A 22,067-nucleotide genomic window follows, 5' to 3' on the forward strand; every position below is an offset into this window, starting at 1 on the left:
TTCGATTGAATGCATAGGGACGTGGCGTTACAACGTGCTGCCATCTGGTTTTTATAAGTGCAAGAGTGGAAAAGTGCTGAGTCATCGTCTAAAAATAGACGGCGTCCTATCTCGCCCAGCAAAATGAAGTCGATAAAGTAGTCGGTTTCTATGGAGAAAAAGTGGAAAACGTGGTCTAAAAATAGCGACGCCATCCCCCTATTGGCTGAAATTTGGGGTAAACACTTGCAAAACATAAGAAAATGTATATTTAAAAAAAGTATAAGTGTGCGCTCAGACCAACCTGTGAAATGTGTGCCGATTTACATGTATGTAACCCCTTAACAATCCTCAAAAAATGCAACGTTGTAAACGTTGTCCTTATTATAAAAAACCCAGGTGGTTATGTCACGCATGACCAATATGACAGAGAATTATGCACAAAGCTCTCAACATACAATCTTTGTTTAATTTTTTTTATACAGTTACAAATAGTAATTCTCTCATATTTCGGTCATTCGATTTTTTGTGTTTTTTAATGCGGTTGAAACTGTTTTGGTGCCTTCGGAATGCCCAAAGAAGCCATTTTGCATCATTAGTTTGTCCATATAAATTTCTTTACAAATTTGGCAGCTGTCCATACAAAAATGATATATGAAAATTCAAAAATCTGTATCTTTCGAAGGATTTTTTTTTCAAGGAATAAAAAAATAAAAATAGTGTTTTATTGTAAATCAAATTTTTGTGACAAAAAGTTAAATTAAAAATCATTAATTTTTTTAACGTGTATGATTTTTTTTCAGTGTAGTCCTTATCCGTATCTACAAATTTTGTCGTCGACGCCAAATCGATCAAAAAATTCCTTCAAAATATTTTTGAATTTTCACATATCATTTTTGTATGGACACCTGTCAAATTTGTATGGAAAATTATATGGACAAACTAACGATGCAAAATGCCTTTTTGAGCATACAGAAGGCACCAAAAAAGTTTCAGCCAGATTAAAAAATACAAAATTAAAATTCAAAAAAAAATAAGATCGATTTCGTAGAGAACCGCTCAACTGTTAAACTGCTTATGTGCCCTTTTTATATGTTGCTTCAGCCTAACAGTGCACAGCAACCAACGAAGTTGTGTTCTTAATCCAAATTTGTCAAACTTACGGACTCAATTCTGCAACAATCTAATTGTAAAAATAGTCAAACTTTGCTGCAAAATGTTTTGTAGATAGCACTTTGAGGGTTGAACAAAAAATTTTATCGATAGTTTCCATAGTTTTGAAGATACTGAAATATGTGTAACGAAAAACTTGTTGCAAAAGGCTCGTATAGTTTAGTAAATCAAGTAAATTTACAATAGGACAACAATTTGGTTTCACTGCGAAAGTGTAAAACCAATAAATAAATACTTCATGTTCTGATATATGCAGACATCATCTCTGCTTGGGACGTAGAATGGGAACGCACGACATCTTCAATAAAAATGGATTGACTCCGTAGACAGTGCCCTTAGGACAAAGTAGCAGAACTCGGCTCGCAGAACACCAGCGCCGGGTCGTACAAAGCAGAGAAAGGGGAATGCGCAACAATGCGACGGGTTCGTAAGTAGAATTCATGCGTGTGTTCTGTCCTTGTGCACATGTGACGTCGCCGCTAGAACGACACAGAGTTCACCAGCCAACCCCGCTAACCCCTCAAACGCCACAAATATCATTTTTTAATGTTTATATCGGGTAAAATATTATTAGTAAATGATGTGTCCGGGTTTATCTCACATATACTATCGATTCTGATAGTTGACCTGGAGGTTGTATTCGGGTAGATGTGGGCTATTGAGATGAGATACGGAATTCCACATTTCATTTGGTTACGAGCATCCGAAAAGGAGCTACTCAGGAGTTTTGTTGGTTGAAACCTGTTTAAACTTTGTATTATATTACAGACACTAAAATGTACAAGACAAACGGATCTAACAATTCAGACAGGGAACGCCAGTTAAGGCCTTAGCACCAGTTAGGAGAATAGGACCAGTGGCATCAGTATCCGCAATATGACCCGCAGGGCTATCGAGGTCATATGCCGCAAGAGGTTTGTTCTAGCAGCACCATGTAAGTAACATACCTGAAGTTGTGTTCTTGTGGGCGATAGTATGTAACGTTTAGTTATTATTATATTATTAAACGATAAATGTCACGCCTTTCGAAATTGTTACATGGTAGGTACTTGAATTTTCCGTCCGTGTTCGGGAAAGGGTTTGCAACGCAACAATACACTGGTTGTGTGGGATTTTGAACACAATTGCAGCAGTGGTATGGGATAAACTGCACAAAAAGACGGGACATACGTCTCCATTCTAAAACTCCGGCTCTGGACTGGAAAAAGTTTTATTGGTGTTTTTTTTTGGGTTTTGGGTTTTGGGTTTTGGGTTTTGGGTTTTGGGTTTTGGGTTTTGGGTTTTGGGTTTTGGGTTTTGGGTTTTGGGTTTTGGGTTTTGGGTTTTGGGTTTTGGGTTTTGGGTTTTGGGTTTTGGGTTTTGGGTTTTGGGTTTTGGGTTTTGGGTTTTGGGTTTTGGGTTTTGGGTTTTGGGTTTTGGGTTTTGGGTTTTGGGTTTTGGGTTTTGGGTTTGGGTTTTGGGTTTTGTTTTGGGTTTTGGGTTTTGGGTTTTGGGTTTGGGTTTTGGGTTTTGGGGTTTTGGGTTTTGGGTTTTGGGTTTTTGGGTTTTGGGTTTTGGGGTGGGTTTGGGTTTTGGGTTTTGGGTTTTGGGTTTTGGGTTTTGGGTTTTGGGTTTTGGGTTTTGGGTTTTGGGTTTTGGGTTTTGGGTTTTGGGTTTTGGGTTTTGGGTTTTGGGTTTTGGGTTTTGGGTTTTGGGTTTTGGGTTTTGGGTTTTGGGTTTTGGGTTTTGGTTTTGGGTTTTGGGTTGGGTTTTGGGTTTTGGGTTTTGGGTTTGGGTTTTGGGTTTTGGGGGGTTTTGGGTTTTGGGTTTTGGGTTTTGGGTTTTGGGTTTTGGGTTTTGGGTTTGGGTTTGGGTTTTTTTTGGGTTTGGGGTTTTTTTGGGTTTTGGGTTTGGGTTTTGGGTTTTGGGTTTTGGGTTTTGGGTTTTGGGTTTTGGGTTTTGGGTTTGGGTTTGGGTTTTGGGTTTTGGGTTTTGGGGTTTTGGGTTTTGGGTTTTGGGGTTTTGGGTTTTGGGTTTGGGGTTTGGGTTTTGGGTTTTGGGTTTTTGGGTTTTGGGTTTGGGTTTTGGGTTTCTTTTGTTTTGGGTTTTGGGTTTTTTGGTTTTGGGTTTGGGTTTTTTGTTTTGGTTTTGGGTTTTGTTTTGGGTTTTTTGGTTTTGGGTTTTGTTTGGGTTTGTTTTGTTTTGGGTTTTTGTTTTGGGTTTGGGTTTTGGGTTTTGTTTTTGGGTTTTGGGTTTTTTTTGGGTTTTGGGTTCTTTGGGTTTTGGGTCCTTTTGGGTTTTGGGTTTTGGGTTTTGGGTTTGGGTTTTGGGTTTTGGGTTTTGTTTTTGGGTTTTTTTGGTTTTGGGTTTTGTTTTGGTTTGGTTTTTTTTTTTTTGGGTGGTTTTGGGTTGGGTCTTTTGGGTTTTGGGTTTTGTTTTGGGTTTTGGGTTTTGGGTTTGGGGTTTTGGGTTTTTGGGTTTTGGGTTTGGGTTTTGGGTTTTGGGTTTTGGGTTTTGGTTCCTTGGGTTTTGGTTTTGGGTCTTTGGGTTTTGGGTTTTGGGGTTTGGGTTTTGGTTTTTGGGTTTTGGGTTTTGGGTTTGGGTTTTGGGTTTTGGGTTTTTGGGTTTTGTCTTGGGTTTTGGGTTTTTTTTGGGTTTTGGGTTTTGGGTTTTGGGTTTTGGGTTTTGGGTTTTGGGTTCTGGTTTGGGTTTTGGGTTTTGGGTTTTGGGTTTGGGTTTTGGGTTTTGGGTTTTGGTTTTGGGTTTTGGGTTTGGGTTTTGGGTTTGGGTTTGGGTTTTGGGTTTTGGGTTTGGTTTTGGGTTTTTCTTTTTTGGGTTTTGGGTTTTCTGGGTTTTGGGGTTTGTTTTGGGTTTTGGGTTTGGGGTTTTGGGTTTGGGTTTTGGGTTTTGGGTTTTGGGTTTTGGGTTTTGGGTTTTGGGTTTTGGGTTTTGGGTTTGGGTTTTGGGTTTTGGTTTTGGGTTTTGGGTTTTGGGTTTGGGTTTGGGTTTTGGTTTTGGGTTTTGGGTTTTGGGTTTTGGGTTTTGGGTTTTGGGTTTTGGGTTTTGGGTTTTTGTTTTTGTTTTTGTTTTTGTTTTTGTTTTTGTTTTTGTTTTTGTTTTTGTTTTTGTTTTTGTTTTTGTTTTTGTTTTTGTTTTTGTTTTTGTTTTTGTTTGTAAAAAAAACATCCTGCTTTTCGATATCCAACTCACCTGCAGCAGCGGCAGAAAGAAGCACAGAAACTGGCCAAAGATCCAGTTCTGGAGCAGCATCACCATGAGCGTGATCGGAAGCACGAACGTGCACTGGACCGTGTGGCAAACGGCCAGATTCACGAGGAACGCCTGCGTCGCGTCCCGGTTCAGCTTATACTTGCTGATGTACATCATGACGAGCACGTTGGTGGCGATTCCGAGGGCCGCCGGCAGGGCGTACAGGATGATGAAGAGCGGATAGATCCGGGCCACGACCGGCTTCAGAATGGGACTGCTGTAGTCGGGCTGGGGCGCGGACCCGTTGACCGGGTGGTCCCCAACGTAACCGAGACCGAGCAGGCCCTGGATCATCATGGCCATTTCCTCCTCCGGCATGTTCTTAAAGTCGTTGGCCTTCATTTTCATTTTGGAATCGAGGTTTTTCTTCGTTTTATTTCCCAACTACAAAGGAACACTCTCTAGTGATTTGCTGGCATCACTTCCCACGCGTGGAATCACTTCAATCTCGAAAGCTAACCTCACTTTCAACACACACCCTACTCAAAGCCTGAGAAACCCTTCAAAACTTCTTCTTCCTCCAGGGATGATGATGATGATGATGATGAAAATAATCTCACATCACGCCCACGCACGCACGGGTTTCACGATTTTTTCTTCACATTTTGACACACAATTTGGAACTCTGCCTTCCGTACCAGCCGGCACCGGTTCGTTAACGGCCCCGTAATCCGGAACGTCTGTAAGTAAAGACAAACACATGCGAGGAATAAGGTTAAGTGTTGTGTAAAGTGAGAAACGAATATCGGTTTAGAATTGAGCGAGCTGTTGAACTTTTGAGTTCTTTTGTTGTTTTCCACCTTTTAATTCACCGTAAAAGTACTTCCATTCACAAAAGAAATGAAACGCAACAATTCGAAAGAGCTTTTCGATGATCTAAACATGCTTTCTTAAGCAAACAGTGCAAACCCTCTTGATGGACCTTTATGAAATGTTTAACCCTAAATTTCAGAAAGTACCACTCAACAATGTTGCCAGCCAAACAAATCAAAAATATAACCAAATTTGAATTAAACCAAAGCACGAGGCAATATTTTATTCTCAGCAGCTGAGATAAAAGCTATTTATGGGGGGTAGGCAAGCAGCTCGTTGCTGGTTTATGTTTTGCGCTTTCCAACCAAAGAATTATTAATCCCGAGGGTATTGTAGCGTTCAACATTTCCACCAAGGATTAAATGAGAAATCATTGTAACGCATGCATGACTTTACTGAATTAAAATTAAATCTGTTCTTTTCGATTTTTTATTTAATTTTTCATTTTTGCATAAACCTACACAGACAAAAAAAAAACAAATCCTGCAAACGAAATTAATTTGAGAACCACGAAGAGACTTAAGTACCTATTGATACATATGAGCTGGTGCAGAAGTCGCTTTTTGTCGTTCCGAGAAAGTCGCGTTTTAATGTTTGAAATTGAATAAACAAAAATTAGAACACGCAATGTAAACAATAACAAACAAGTTTTGTTTGGTTGGTCATCCTGTGCATTGTCCTGAATTTTGGTTTAATTTGGTTATAATTGCAAATGTTTATGGTAGTCGGGCATGAACGTGTGTCAAACGCGTTCTGTCCTGAAATCAGTTTGTCCAGTTGTCGCACTTACAGCAAATTTCAGGATTTGTCAAAGTATCACGACAAGATTGAAACTTCTTAAATATGAAAAGTGACAAAAATGCACGGTGTTTTTTTGGTTTTTATTGTATATCTCAGGATTGAAATCTAATTTTGGGGATCTGTGAATGTCAAAAGGTGAGGCATTGTGAGCGGCACAAAATGGCGCTCCTAACTCAATTTGGCCTAAAATGCACGTGCGACAAGTTAGCACGACAGCGAAGATATGGTGCATTTTTGTAACTCCAACAAACTTTACCCATTTGGCTAGGTAACATTTGCCACAACTTTTGCTCCAGCTAATTTTAATTAAATTACAAAACCATCTTTCGCCAAAATGCACAACGGGTGGTCGGTCACACTGGTCAGTTGCAAAAGTTTTCCATTATTTTCCATAAAAACAACCTGCAACCCCGAAGCTTTTCGCCCGGTGGGGTTTACGACGATGCCTTTTCAAGGACTTTGGTCAAAATAAATAAACTTTCTCGTTGCGGAGGATTGGTGAACTACAGAAAAAAACCTCAATATGAACCAAAGTTTTATTAAAATTTAGGAAAAGTTTCGGTCAAAAACATTGTCACTATTTACAAAACATTTTCAAACGTTAAAATTGAAACTTTTTTAACTGTGTATCAACAGCTAGTGCAAGCAATGGTACTTCATTAACCCTTTTAACCGAGATAATCACACTTTTGACCGGTTGGGTGTGGCGTTTCCATAAATGGTGCCATAAAACAGGACCTGAGTAGTCCTTGCCGTTTGACGTGGAAAATGGCAGTCCAAAGTTGTCCCGAGAGCAAACATTTTCCGTCACGGTTGGCAAACAGTTGTTTGCCAGCCAAACAGTATAGCTACATTTAAAATCCCCATTTTGCTAAGCCCAACCGACAAGTTGGGAGTTTGTAATTACGTCGAGAGTTTTGGTTGTTGTTTGAGTTGCAGTAATTTAAATACGCGGATGTTTTTTTTTGTGGTGCAGTTACTTTGAACTCACGTTTTGGCAAAAGTACAAGCTAGAAACAGAATTTATCGGGGCTCCGATGGTTGCGTAAATTTGACTCCTAACCGCGAACGCAGAATTATCAAAATACACAAACCTCGGTAACGCAATCAAAACAACGTTAAACCTGATGAAATGGAGCCGCCACCGCACCCAGTATCCTACTTAAAAAGCAATCTCGTAAAAATCGTCCCCAATCAATCATCCAAACCTCGGGTCACGGCCAGTGGCGTAGAGTGGAAAGGCTTTTAGTATACTGAATTTATTTATTGATTCTCGAAACGGAGGAACGATACGACCGCTTTATTTTGTAATCATTAGATTATAAAAAAATGATTTGTAATTCCAATTATTATACTTTTTACTTCACAATTGATTAAAGATGGTTCAAAAAACAATTATTAGGATTAGTTTATACTTTTACCCCATTTTTTTCTTTGCGAAATACAGAAATTGGTAACTAAAAGATCAGATCTGATCTGATTTTCACAAACTAACATACTGCCCCTGATCGTATAAATGTCTCATATGCATTTTCATCGTTTTTGAGTTATTGATGCAGTTTGGTTCAAAATCGTTTGCTCTTTCAGAAAAGCTCACAACATCCAGTAGTCATCAATGAGACACGGGGAACAATCATAAAATGGCTCTCACAAGTCGTAGTGTCAATCAATCAGGCTCATATTTTGGGGAAAGGTGTGTCTACTAGATACACATCTGCCATAATAGTGGCTTTGGTTATGGACGCTCCCTTGAAAAGTTATTCTTAAATATTTTATTCTGGGGTGTAGAAGTAAATTTTGGACAAAAAATTCTTTTCCGCTCGTAGGCTGCCATTTAGGGTATATGGCCCTATTTTGGACCTACTATGCAAAGCGTCAAGACATTTCGCATGGTTCTCAGGAACGGTCTAACTAATTTGGCTCGTTTCAGGATTGTTTTGTGCCTTAATTTATGCTTAACAAAGTGTACTATTGAAAATTGAAAATAATTCAACTATTTCATTGTAATAAGCATTTCAACTAAAACATTTTTTGGATGCTTTTTGGACTTATTGAATGTATTTTGGAGACATCGCTGAACCTATTTTGGACCCACTCTCTGATTGGTTGAAATTTGGACAACTCAAATTGCGGCCTGCGGTGGCAACACGCACACTTACAAAAAACTCGGTTTGATAAACCAAAGGGCCTATCCACGATTGTAATTTGGAAAATATTTATTTCAGAAATTAAATAATTATGATAAAACATAGGATTTGAATTTGAAAACGTGTTTTAATTATATTGAATGGAAACTCACGCATCTTTATCAGATATTTGTCCTATTTGCAATTTGCGTATTCTTACGACCAAATTGTTCAAGCATTAGAACATAAAAGACAACCCGTTATTAGTCGCAATAAAAACACCTTAACTTAAAATCAAATGAATGACAGAGATACCTAACAAGTTACAATGAAAAAAGGTTCTAAATTTTACGCAGAGCTTAAGTTCAAATATGATTAAACAACGAAGAAATTTTAAAGGGAGATTATAGCTTGTAACTTGGTGTGAAACTTTCTCATCTGCCATGTTAAACTTTACAGTTGCTTGACAACAAGTTTAACTACATGTTGCACTTTTAAAAACAATTGTAATATTTGAAAAAAATCTTTGTTTCAATACCAGGGTGCCTTTGATAGTCATAGTTTGTCTTGTTGAAAGCAGATTTGAGGTGTTCAAACATTATTTTTGCTTCGAACTTACCATCACTTAGGTTGCTGATATAGTTTTTAAGAATATCATTTATGTCAATATTTAGTTAACTATGTTTATAAGCTTTTTAACATAATACATATATATTTTAGGTAAAATTGCTAAAAATTCAGAACTTTGCCTAAAATTCGTTGAAACTAGTCTTGTTTATAAAATTATAGACTTACTGAATTCAAAGAACGAATCATTTTTTTTACATTTTATATTGTTTTAATGAAAATGCCTTTAAATTAGGAGATTTTATTGAATTATGTTTCAAAAACAAATAATATTTAATAATATTTAATAATATTTATTATATACAAACATATTTTACCTTTTCCTAGTAGAAGATCGTCCGAAGAATCCGAAAATGCATTCCGTTTTACGATTCAAAATCATGTTCAATGAGAAAATCATGACACTTTGAGAAGATTAAAATAATGGCATTTATCAAAATTTTCTTAATTATAGTTAATTAACTTTTCAAAAATATTCTTGAAAAGTTCTTCATGAGGTACTTTGAGCACTTCTCTACCACAGTCAGTATGATTCCATACCATTCCGTACGTATTTAATTTGTACTCTTCATTTAGCGGAAAAATCTCAAACCTATCAAAGTCACCCAGATTTACGGTAATCAGATATGTCTCATATAATAAAATTCATAAAGTTATCATCGTATTAACCTCTTATGATAATTTGTTTTGGAAGATTTATATTTTTCAAGCTGGTTCAATTGTGTTTCTAACATGATTGACACGGTAAAATCTAAAAGTGTAATTTATTATAAGCCAACGCTGCCAATTGTGAAAAATACGTTATACCTGTATTTTTAAAAATAATATATTGATAGATATGCAAAAATCAGTCAAAACTTACAAAAAAATCAATTTTCCATATGTATATTTCTCTGATTAGTTTGTAATACGTCGTAAGAGCCATCACGATCTCTGACACTTATTTGATTTTTTTTTTTCTCTGAATCAAACCAAATTTTGTTTGTTTTCCAGTAAAGAGCATTTAAAAGACGTGCAGATGACAATTCAAAGCATTTTTTTATTTATAATTCGCAAATTGATCGAGAACTGATCGAAAAATTGATTTGTTTAAAAAAAAGCACTTAGGATCTTTTTAAAACGAACTCAAGATTTTTTTTAATTTAATTCATACGACTTTTTCAAAAACCACTCGTAAGCCATGTTGACAGCTCCTGTCATGGTGACAGCTGACGATTTAATGAACTAGACCCTTTAGGTTTTTCAATCGTTTCCCTTCAATTCCAACTGGGTAGCCAGTTTGCATTTTGAAGAAAATTTAAAAATATATGCAGCTAAATTGGCGATAATGATGTTAAGACAAACATAAATCAACATCAGTTTAAATTTTGGGATACTTTGCAATCGGTCCTTACAATCATCTAAATCTCTATCATCAATTTGGATTTTATCGTTTAAAAACACATTTTGATTGTTTCTGTTAATCATTTGCTTTTTAAAGCTTAGATTTCTTTCAAATAATTACAGTAAAGGAATGCAATTCAAAATATTAAATTAAAAATTTCAATTAATGTTAATGAAATATCGAAATAAATTGATAAACAAAACTGGCAACACCTTGTTATACATGTGTTGGTGATAGACTTGAACCGACGGCAAAGTAGCTCCAAAAACTCATCCAACGCGGCTGATTTGAAAAAATATTTTGAATTGAGTTTTTTTCGATAATAGAATAGTTATTTCAATGGTTTAGTGACGAAAACATAAAAGAATTAAATAGACAACAGTTACATTGCTCGGAAACCGAACGAAATTGCTTGGTGTCAGTGCAAAACAGAAAAAATCATCAAGGTGTCGCGAGCTAAATCCGATAAGCAACGAAGCCGGAATATTTGGACCTAATCGATGTGCTAGGAAAATGTTAGGCAATATGGATGGCATTGGAAAAAGTGGCTGAAAAAGCGGAAATAACCAAAAATGTTAACATTTTTGGAAGAGGTAAGCTACAAAACGATCCTGCTTACAATTTCTGTTGGTTGGATTCAGTGAATTCGTACTTTAAAAGCCTGAACTACCTCGATTAATAAAAATAGGTCCAAAATAGGTACAAGGTCCAAAATAGGGTCATATACCCTAAACCAAAACTAATATTTCTTCAAATTTCTTTCGACGTTCCATAGGGATTGAGTTGGGCTCCAATGTCCTTTCATTAGGTTTGGCCAAAATTAAGAATATACCCAGAATCCAGGGCTGTCTCATTGTTCCCCGCTCATTTCAGCCCATGGGTAACAATGAGACACTTCGATTTTTCTTCATTAAACTTTTCAAAATTTATGGAAATCTTTCAAAACATGAATTTAATGTTATTTTTGTCATATTTATAGAGTTTTAACCTCATTTAACCAAAAATACAATGTTATTTGGTGTAAATATATGGATTTTACAAAATTTAAATACTTTTTAGTATTACTTTGGTTAATTAAACTTTCATGTTGGCAAAATTGCTCTAATATGTTCAAGGCAAGTCACCTGCTATGGAACAATACAAAAACATGATGTTTTACTAGAAAAGTATTGATTTTCATAGAGTGTCTCATTGTTCCTCAGCTGTCTCATTGTTCCTGCCAAGTGCGTCTACAATGAGACAGTTGAATAACTCTGGCCGTATGTGTCGGATCGATCTCATGTTTTGGTCAATGTTAGAACACATTAAATGAAAGAAAATGTAACAAAAAGCTCATTAAAACTGCTGATGAAAAAATAAGAAAAATCATTTAGAGTTGAAAACCAAAAGTGTCTCATTAATGACTACCCTACCCTACTTAGTTCTAGGAATCAGGAGGAAATCTAGTTTTTTCGCGAAAATTTTACACGTAACCTAAAGTGTGGGACAAACTTTAAATGCGTTATTCTCAGCTTGCTGTTTTTGCATATGGGACATTAATGCGAACATGGGTAGCGTATTCCTTGAAAATATTCTATTAAGATATAAATCAAAGCATGAATTAGCATTTCTTTTTATTTATTTTTTTTTTGAGTTTACTAAATTATTTCTCATTCATTTATAGAAATTAAAAAAACATTTAGATGTGTTTGTAAAATAATTTTTATTTAATAAGTTATATTTTAGTGAGAAAAATAAATGATTTTTGAAATGATTGTTGTTTTAGTTACGCAATAAGATTACTACATAAAACAGAGCTATTTTTGAAGCTATTATTCTGTTATATTTGTTCGTTCTTAAATCTTCATACGAAATTTAAGAAGTTGCCAAATCAAAATACTACAAAAATAATCAAAATAAGGTATCTTGAAACATGTTGTTTTTTGATCCTTCTTCATTTATCGACACATCGACTCAGAATCTCAATCTTAGCAAATGTCTGTGCGCGTGTAAGTTTGTAAGTCCGTGCCCCAAAAAAATATACACACGATCATTTCCGGACTGGCTGAACCGATTTGGACCGTTTTGGTCTCATTTGATCCGTCTTGGGGTCTCGTAATAGTATAGCGTTTGAGAATGTATTGTCGCTCTGGCACTAAATCGAACTGAGCGATTTCCACTCTCGCCGCGCTTTTTCTCTCCGCCTTTTTCTGTCAAGCTTAATTCGGTATTACTCGATCAGTGTGTAAGCCAAGTTTGTTGTGATTCCTCCATCTTGTTTTGAAAGACGAAAATGTATGTCGGTGAGTGAACACAACTTTTTTTGTTTGTTTAATATAGAGCAAAATAAAATATGTACTATTTTTACTTGGAGAAATGGCCAGAGTAAGAAGAGTGGAAATCGCTCGGTTAGATTTGGTGCCGGAGCGACAGTGACGTTTAACCTCGCGTTCAACACAATAATTCGTTGCACTCAGAAATAGAGTCGCCGCAAAAATTCGATTTATTTCCGAAACCACAATACTTTAAAAATTATGCAAAAAAAAACAATTTTGAGTGAAGTCCGGAAGATTGTAAAAAGGGTGGTTTTATAAGATAACCCGTCTTGTTATATATGTATTTGAAAGACCTTTCCAATGAGCCTAAAACATCGATGATCTGACAACCCTATCAAAAGTTATAAAAACTTATGTGTTATTTGTACACTTTATAGAGTGCCGGACTTCAGATATTTTAATGAAAACGGTATCCGGATCTGTCATGCAACCCATTGTTCTCAGATTCAGATTCAGATCTTGTCAAAGATTTATGGATGATGCAATTCTGTATTCACTATATGAATGTGAGAAAGGCACCAACCACCTAATAGTAGTTTATGCAACAAGTTGCAAAAAGAAGATTTTTTCAGCACGAGTCGTACATTTATCCAACGAGGTTCACCGAGTTGAAAAACGAAGATTTTTGCAAAACGTATGACAGTTAAATCGTTTAAAAAAAAATGTAGAAAAGTGTTACTTTTCGAAACAAGTGCTGAAAAGTTCAACTTTTCAGCACCCATTTGAGTGCTGAAAAGTAGAACTTTTCAGCATTTATTTTGAAAAGTGTTGTTATTCGATTCTGTTATTTTTGGTACAGAAAAGTAGGCTCTTGAACGACGAAATTCAAGAATGACAGGAAAAGTAAGTAGTTTCACGACGGAATTGCAAAAAGGTGGATTAAGTAACGTTTTTTATCGTTTTGGTTTCTTCCTAAATTTGTGGGTAGCAAAAATTATATGTCCCGAGCTATCACACAAGCGAATCAAAAATCATTTGGCATGGCTGCCGATTTGTCGGCAAAATATGTATTTTTTAAAACGTCACGGATATAAAATAACGTTTTAGCGGTAGGTGGGGCAAGACGACCATATGGGGCAAGAGGAGGACTTTTTCTAAGAGTTGCTAAGAGAAAGTCGGAAATAACATTTTAAAATGGCTGTATCTCGAGAACTACATCAGCAAACCTTCAGAAACTTGGCCCAGAGATACTTGACAGTCATTCACCCAAAGGAAAAATATATCTCAAAATCTGCAACATTGGATTTGCTGCAGAAAATGTCATATTTTATAACATTTTTTGCAGCAAGCCCGTAGATCATTTTTGCCAGCGTGTAAAAATTTCAGCGATCTGCAGTTCTCACCAACACATATAAAGCTGGCCCGTCCCCGAGCAACACCAAAGAGAAGCATATGTTGGTGCTCTTTCACTCACTTTTCATCAAGCGTCCATGGCGCGGTGGTAGCGTGTCGGATCAATAACCAAGAAGTTGGTGGTTCAATCCTCGTTCTGCTAAGTGTTTTTTTGTGAAATACAACCAAAAAGCCGTCGGTAATGTGGATAATTGTCGGTAACGGGCAAAAATGTCATACTCCTATATCGCAAAAAATGCATGAGGACAGATTTCATGCAGATTCTGATATACTTTCATGCCGCCATGCATCACAATCATGCGACTGCCAGTTGGGTGTTTGAAGCAAAAAACATCATTATCTCGAATTGCATATTCTTTGAAATACTAAAATTGAATAGATTGTTTTGGTTTTCTTATTGAAAATCGGATGTAACATCTTAAAAGGGCTGTATCTCAAAAAGTACATCAGCGAATGTTTTCATTTTTTGCACAGAGGTGCGCTATGGTGTAAGGAATCGATAGACCCCGAAATCTCTGATTGCGTATTTTTTTCATAATAACGGTATTTTGAGCACCGTGACCACATAACCGCCAAAACGACGTTTTTTTTAAACTTGTTCTATCAAAGTCCTAGTCAAGGCCTGGAATAAGATGGTTATAAAAAATCCGACAGATTTTTTAACGTTTTTAATGGGTTATAACGAGTATATCCTTAGCTTGTCACCCTTGCCCCACTTTCCACTAACAGTTGTAAGCGTGGTTGCCTCTCGTCCAGTCGGCCTGGGTTCTATCCCAGACGGTCCCGGTGGCATTTTTCGAGACGACGTCTGATCACGCCTTCCGTCTGACGGGGAAGTTAATATTGGCCTTGGTTTAACCTAGAGGTTAGGTCGATAGCTCAGTCCAGGTGTAGGAGTTGTCTCCCTGGGTCCTGCCGGAGTCGCTGGTAGGCAGTTGGACTCACAATCCAAAGATCGTCAGTTCGAATCCCGGGGTGGATGGAAGCTAAGGTGTAAAAAGAGGTTTGCAATTGCCTCAACAATCAAGCCTTCGGACACCTGGTTTCGAGTAGGAACCTCGCAATCGAGAACGCCAAGGCGAACAATTTGATTATTTTTTTGTTTATCAAATTTATTGCGAAACAAGCGTTGAAAATTTTTCACAAAATCACCACGCCTCTGCCGCTTTTGATAGTAGGGGGATTTGAGCTCCATGGTCGGTTTGGGTTGGGTGGGGTTCGATCGGGTCCGCTTATTATTTATGCTTCCACCGTTTTCTGATTTGCTGCTCAATGACGCTGAAAATAGGATTGAAGTAACTTCCAAGCAACCTTCCACACAGAAGTGGCACATGTTTTGCGACCGATCAAGTGGGGGGGGGCACGTGTGCGAGGTGTGTGGGTTTGGGCTTGAGGGCCGTAATAAATATTGCAAGAACTTTGGATCCTTTTCAACGCAAACGTATCGATTCTTGTTGTGGGGGAGCAGGGCGGCAAAGTAAACACATTGAAAAACAAACACACCAACACGACCGTGAATCGCGATTTCGATGGAAACCATTCATCATCATATTATGCAGAATTAAATCCTTTGAGCGGGTTTGTAGAGAATGCGCTTCCTACACAGCGGAAATGTTGCTCGAATTGTTCACATTGAAGTCAGGATTGTTTGCAAATTTCATGTCATGATGAAGGGAACGATCCAGAAATAACCACTTCACCAACTTATTTTCGGGTTTACCATGCTGGGAATCCAATTATGATACTAATTAGATCTATGAGTTTTGGGTAGTGCCTCAGATTCTAGTGTGTAATTTGAACAAAGCAGGAATCTGTTCGAATCGGAATATTTGCGTTTGAAACTTTGAAAATTTAATTATAGGATGCAAAATTACAAAAAATAAAATAATCACTTTATAAAATGAGTTTCAGTTCTGAAAAAACACCTCTCCACTATAACAGCTATTCTCAACCTTGTTCTAGGCCGGTACCCCCTGCCATGTAAATCAAGTAGGCCCGGTACTTCCGTTGAGAATCGCTGCACTATATATAAGTCTTTTGTGGACTTTATTGTAGTTTCTGCTCGAACCTAGAAGTCCAAAGCCTTGGATAGGGAGAGCACCCAAACCTCTTTCTACTCCAAGGAACCTTCCACCCCAGGGTGCGAACTGACGACCTTTGGATTGCGAGTCCAAGTATTATTTTTGTATGAGCAAGAAATCGCTTTTTTATTTATTTTTTTTATCCGGCTGAAACTTTTTCGGAGCCTTCGGCATGCCCAAAGAAACGATTTTGCATCATTGGCTTGTCCATATATTTTTCCATACAAATTTGACAGCTGTCCATACAAAAATTATAAATGAAAATTCAAAAATCTGTATCTTTTGAAGACATTTTTTGATCGTTTTGGTGGCTTCGGCAAAGTTGTAGGATAAGGACCACACTGAAAAAGTGTGATACACGGTAAAGAAATTTTGGTGATTTTTTATTTTTAACTTTGTCACTAAAACATGATTTACGAAAAAATACTATTTTATTTTTTGGCTTCCTCACCATACTGAGGAAAGGCTATAAAGTCAGACCTACCTTCATTTGTACGTATCGACTCAGAATCATCAGCTGAGCAAATGTCTGTGTGTTTGGCTGTATGTAGACATGTGTACCGAATCAATGTCACTGGAATATCTCGTCACAGGCTCAGCTGATTTTGGCCGGAACGGTTTTAATCGATCCGTCTTAACGTCCCCTAAGTTGCTATTTAAATTCATGCAGTTTTATCATGTATTTAAAAAGTTATGTTAAAAAAACTGTTTCATATTAGATTAAAATTATGGTAAAAAGGGTGGTTTTTTCATGAAACCCTCAAATGTTAAATATTTTTAGAAAGCTTATGAGAAGACCTTTTAGGTGGAGTAAGAATTTTCAAGATCTGACTTACCTATCGTAAATTACAAGCAGTTTAAAAAATGGTCTGAATTCACATAACCTCAACTGCTCGGGTCTGATCGCCACGAAAAAGCCGTGTATAGGGATGCCATTTTCCTCAAAGGCCGTGTCTGTATAATCTTGACAAAAAGTCTGTGGGTAGTCTGTTTTTTTACTCATCACTTATTTTTATTAGGACTTCTTAGGTGCTGCGAACGTTAGGGGAGATCAATAAACACGTGGACACTTTAGGGGGATTGAAATCACTATAAATGAGAGGAAGGCACCAACCACCTTAAGGTGGATTAAGTAACGTTTTTTTCTTCGGAAATAATTTAGAAGACATCAAATGCCAACTTTTCAGAAATTTTCAGAATGGGGAATCAAGTTTTGACCGAGTAATGCATTTTTCAAGCAATATTGTTTTTTTTTTTCAAAAAGTCAAATTTTGGTCGCAAAAAAATTTCAACTTCATGTAAAATCTCAGTTATTCATTTGAAAAGATATCGTTAAAATGCTGAGAAAATTCCCTATATTTTGCTTTTCTGAACCTTGTCGATGTAGGGATTATGGGTTGCAGGATTGAATATGTAATAAATTATAAGATGAGTATGTTTTAAACGATTGATATAATTCATAAATAAGAGTTTATAGCGCAACAAAAAGTGCGCACCTTCATGAATATTGCCTTGTTAGCTGACAGATTGCAGATTGAGTGCGAGAGTGCACTAGCGAGCTGCGAGAGAGAACAACGAGCGAGTAAACAGCGGGATGCGCGCGGCCAGCGAAAGAGAGAATGGAGATTGTCAAATTAGTTTTGTGGTTAATTTGTGTGGAATAAGACGTGTTGTTTGTAAATGGCAAAATATCTGTGTTTTTATTATAAAAGAAAGTCCCCGATCACGACAGTCTATACGACTAGAGGGTGACGATTCTCGAGATTTTCAATTTCCCGGGAATCGAGAGTTGAATTTGGCAATTTCCCGAGAATTCCCGGGACCCGGGATTTTTTTTTTTACTTAGCCAACTAAGCCAATAATTTATAAAGAAAAGTAATAAATGTTTTTCTTTTTTAATGAATTCAGTTACAATTAAGAGTTCCGTGAGTGCCTTAGAAAGGAACGGGTGCGTGTCAGTTTGGTCTTTAAAGTAATGTAAATTTTGGTGTGTTATCTATTGAATTTGTTAGTGAAAAGTTGCTCTTTACGATGTCCAGAACAGGAGGATTGTGAAATTGGTGAAATTCCATAGCTGAAATGATGTTTTGGTGTAGTTTTGAGGCATTTTAATTTTGCATATTTCGCTGGTGGTCGGTCAGCCATCTTCCCAAATAAAATTTGAGAGTGATAAAGCAGGGAAGAACTGTGAGTGCTTGAGTGTGTATTGGTGTCGCAAGTGGGTTCCTAACGTTGTGTGACGGCTGACAGCTGGCGTGGCCGGTACCTGATGACGTAGCAAATCCTGTGAATGCTGTGGATGATTTGGCCGCAAGATGACACGAGGAAGAAGTTACATTGCCGTCACTTTAGCACCAACCGGAGGATGCTGCTTGCTTTGCCTGCTGAGATGTGTGACGGGAAGGGGGGGAGGGGGGGTATGTGATCAAGGCTGTGAAGAAAACAGCGGCGGTTTGCATGAAAGAGGATGTGCGTTTGCTAGTGTTTGTGTCGGTGGCTTGGCACACTGCAAGCGGTTGCTTTGATGCCGGTGACCGTGAGTGACCGGGAGGTTGTACTTCCGAAATGTCAATGGCTGCCGTCGAGATCATTGAAGCTGGTGAGTTCGTTCTTTGTTGGATGTATTTGTGATTTTGAATGTTAGAGAGTATGTGTGAGTAAAACTTGTAATTATGTTTCGGAATTGAGTTGGTTTAATAAACTTAAGTTTGTCATCAAGCTTCAAGTTTAAATAACATTGTGACGTAACGCAAAACCTCTCAGCTTTCCTGAAAAGACTAAGTGACGCAAGCGACCTTTTTTCACAGCTAAGCGTTTTGACATTTTCCCTATTGAGAAATGCCATAATCATTTCTAGAGTTTTTTTTAATAGGTCCTATAAACATATGAAAGACAATAGTTTATAGGTCCTTTTCAAAAAAACTCTGGATTTAAAGAATTGTATGATTGGTCATGAATGTAAGGAAGCATGAATGAGTACTACTTTTAAATTAAATATTCTCGTCGCGTAAATAATGCATATTCGGACGTTAAACTCAAACGCGTTGACTTTCTAATTACTCATTACGATTTGATTATGTTAATTCATAAAATTAATAATGTTTTATAATCCGGTTGATATAATATTTTATACAGTTTTGGTCGTCTCGGCAGATTTTTTTTGCGTTTTTTAAGCATTCGTGTCGACAAATTATTTACATTGAACGCGCGTTTTTTTTATATTGAAAACAGTAAAATAATTGCAAAAGCAGCAAAACATAATCATATCACTTGAGCTCGATAAACATGGTAACTCGTCGTTCGCTTCGTTAATCAATACCGCACTAAAAATCAATCATTTAAAACTCCTGAAATCATTCCAACTTACAAGTTACACTGTTTAATCCTTCATTCTTTAATTACAAATGATTTTGGTTTTATCTTTCCACAGCCGGCTGTCTAAGATTAAACCATTTCATTAAAAACTTTACAACAGATAAACGGGAAATGTCTCATCCGCAGCATCCGATTGCTTGCCTTGAGAATAATATATAATACCTTTCAACAAACACTATGATTTTGGGTCGCATCATCATCTTCTATGATGAATCCTGACCAAACACCCCATCCTACTAACAAGTTTTCAGGTTCCTGGCGCTCGTGGGGTGTAAGCACAGAGTAAATCAGCTGCCCTAGTAGCAACCTGCGCTAACTAACATTCCCGTCCCTTAAACTCGAGGTCTACAAACTGACATGGCGGGCGCCGTTGGTGGCCAATGACTGTTACCTATTCGCAACTGATCTTGTTTTGGCAATCATGGTGTTTTATCTTTTCAGCGCATTCATACATGCTGTTGATAAGGGAAACACCACTAGATCATCGAAGCCTATGACCAGTAGTGCTGAAAGGATATTACGGTTCTGTTCAGCAACGGAGGGGCAACCATGGGTGATCTCTCATGCTCATGCTTAATGAATTCAGTTACAATTAATTCGTACTTATTCATTGAAATGTTAATTAGAACCTCATTATTTTCGGGAACTGTCTACCTTTTTTTTTCTAAATCTGCAAATATAAGATTGTTTTTTGAGCTTTTTGTGACTGTGGATTGAAAAGTCAGCGAATCCTTATTCGCACAATATGATAAATAAAGACTCAAAACAACAATTTTTATTTTTTTAATTCTTTTTAATGTCAACTGTAAATATTCATTAAAGAAATAGTTATCAGGAAAACCAAATATTCACATGTTGTGGACATTAACTTTACTAAGATTTCCAGAGTTTTTTTAATATGATTTAACATTCCAACGCCCAAGGCTCCAAAAAAGTTGGAACGGTAATTTCAACTCAATGGTTCTCAGACATAACTCAACCAATTAAAATGATTCTTCTTTCCAGTGATTTGTTAGGATGTCTAGATGATTCTAGAACTTTGCAGGACTTAATTTGATCAAATCTGTAATTTCTGCGATCAAAAACATCGTTCCAACTTTTTTTACGTGTAAAAATGATCGTCAAAAAATCCGCGGAGGCAGTCGTTTTGAAAAAAGGTGGAACGATGTTTTCGGTCGCAAAAATTACAGATTTGTTCAAATCAAGTTCTGTAAAATTTTAGGAGCATCTAGATATTCTTACAAATCACTGGAAACATCGTCCCGGTTGGTTGAAAAATTCCCGAAAACCATCGAGTTGAAGCTTTTTTTTTGGTAGGCTTGGGCGTCCGTGTAAGTTGGGCATGCGTTGGGCGTTCCAGTGTTAAAAGAGATTAATTGGAAACACAAAATGACTTGTTGTCATCGATAAAGAAAATTACCTTGATACAGCAAAATTAACATACTTAGAATTTAGTCCTAAAATTAAGCTTAAATTTGTGATATTATTGTTCACAACGATAAAGTTTATTTTTCTGAGTACAATGACCTTATGAACGACCTCAAAGGATTAAAAATAGATTTTTAGTTCAATTTTTAAAATTTTCAAAAATTAACTTCGCAACCCTTCATGACAGATAAGGTCCTACTTGACAGCTTGTTCCAAGGGAACCATAGTTGATCCATCGAAAAAATGTTGTCTTGTAAATAATTTGTTTGCATTAAAATGAAAAAAAGTGATCAGAAATGGATTTTAATTGTGTTTTTTATTAATGTACATAAAAATTGACATAGGGCTTTAGTACCCAATTGAAAAAAACTAGATCATGAGAATTGCTATGCTCGAGAGAGGATATGGAAAAAAGTCTTTTCCCTCTTAGAAATAATAAATAGAAACAATAACAGTTATAATAACAGTGCATTTAGGTGAATTTATAAGTATTTATAGGTGTTTGATAAGTTAAAATTTACACTTTCTGAATAAAAGAATATAAAGGGATGCATTGGGTTATTCAAACTTGAACATCGAAATTTTGAAAACTAATGTTTTAAATAATTTAGAATTTTTAAAATGTTTTTTTTTTTTCTGATGAGTGAATATAATTTTGCTTCGATATTCATAAATTTAAAATTTCCCGGGAGTCTCGTCCAAATTTCCCGGGAATCGAGAGGTCCAAAAATGATCGATTTCCCGGGAAATTTTTCACGGGAATTCCCGCTCGTCACCCTATAATTACAACCTTTTACGACCAATATATCGATTTTTTGAAAAAAAAAATCAGTATGGATTCAAACATTCATAACTCAGTCAAAGATTTTTTTGCCTATTCTGGAAATTTCTGAAAAATTGGCATTTGATTTAAAAATAGTGATTTATTTTTTTCAGTGTAGTCGTTACCAATGCTTACGAAATTTCGACTTTGTTTGTGATAGCTGACAGAGCACTCCAATCGTCTTCACCTCGACAACCTGATTTTTACATTCTTCTTTCGTTCGTTTCACACACAAAGGAATGAGTGCTTCGCAAAGTCACTCACACAATCATTGACTTTCCTCCCGGAAAAAAAAACCCTTAGAGAGCGGAGAAATCGTAGTAATCGGTGCGTGCGGGCGTGAAATTTTTTTGCTGCGTCATGTTTTTTTTCGAATTTAAAATTAAACTTCTAGGAAAATTTTAGAAAATTATAAAGTGTCTAAACCAGATATTAGATCCGTATTTTGCCTTTTCTGACAGTTGGTTGTAATGTCATCATCCGCGGAAAGCTTTGTGAGGTGTAAGCTGCCAAAGCGAAGAACTGGACATTTCTGCAGAA

General features: G+C 36.7%; 1 protein-coding gene across 1 annotated transcript in view; it reads right to left on the reverse strand.

The window, feature by feature from the left end:
• Positions 1-22,067, reverse strand: part of LOC6045823 (G-protein coupled receptor moody) — a 234,447-nt gene that overhangs the window by 167,682 nt on the left and 44,698 nt on the right. Inside the window, exon 3 of the mRNA XM_038259417.1 lies at positions 4,342-5,081. Coding sequence (XP_038115345.1) covers positions 4,342-4,749 — 408 coding nt within the window. The 5' untranslated portion in view covers positions 4,750-5,081. The remainder of the gene's footprint in view (positions 1-4,341; positions 5,082-22,067) is intronic.

This window comes from Culex quinquefasciatus, chromosome 1 (genome assembly GCF_015732765.1).
Source record: "Culex quinquefasciatus strain JHB chromosome 1, VPISU_Cqui_1.0_pri_paternal, whole genome shotgun sequence".
In the NCBI taxonomy this organism is placed as follows: domain Eukaryota; kingdom Metazoa; phylum Arthropoda; class Insecta; order Diptera; family Culicidae; genus Culex; species Culex quinquefasciatus.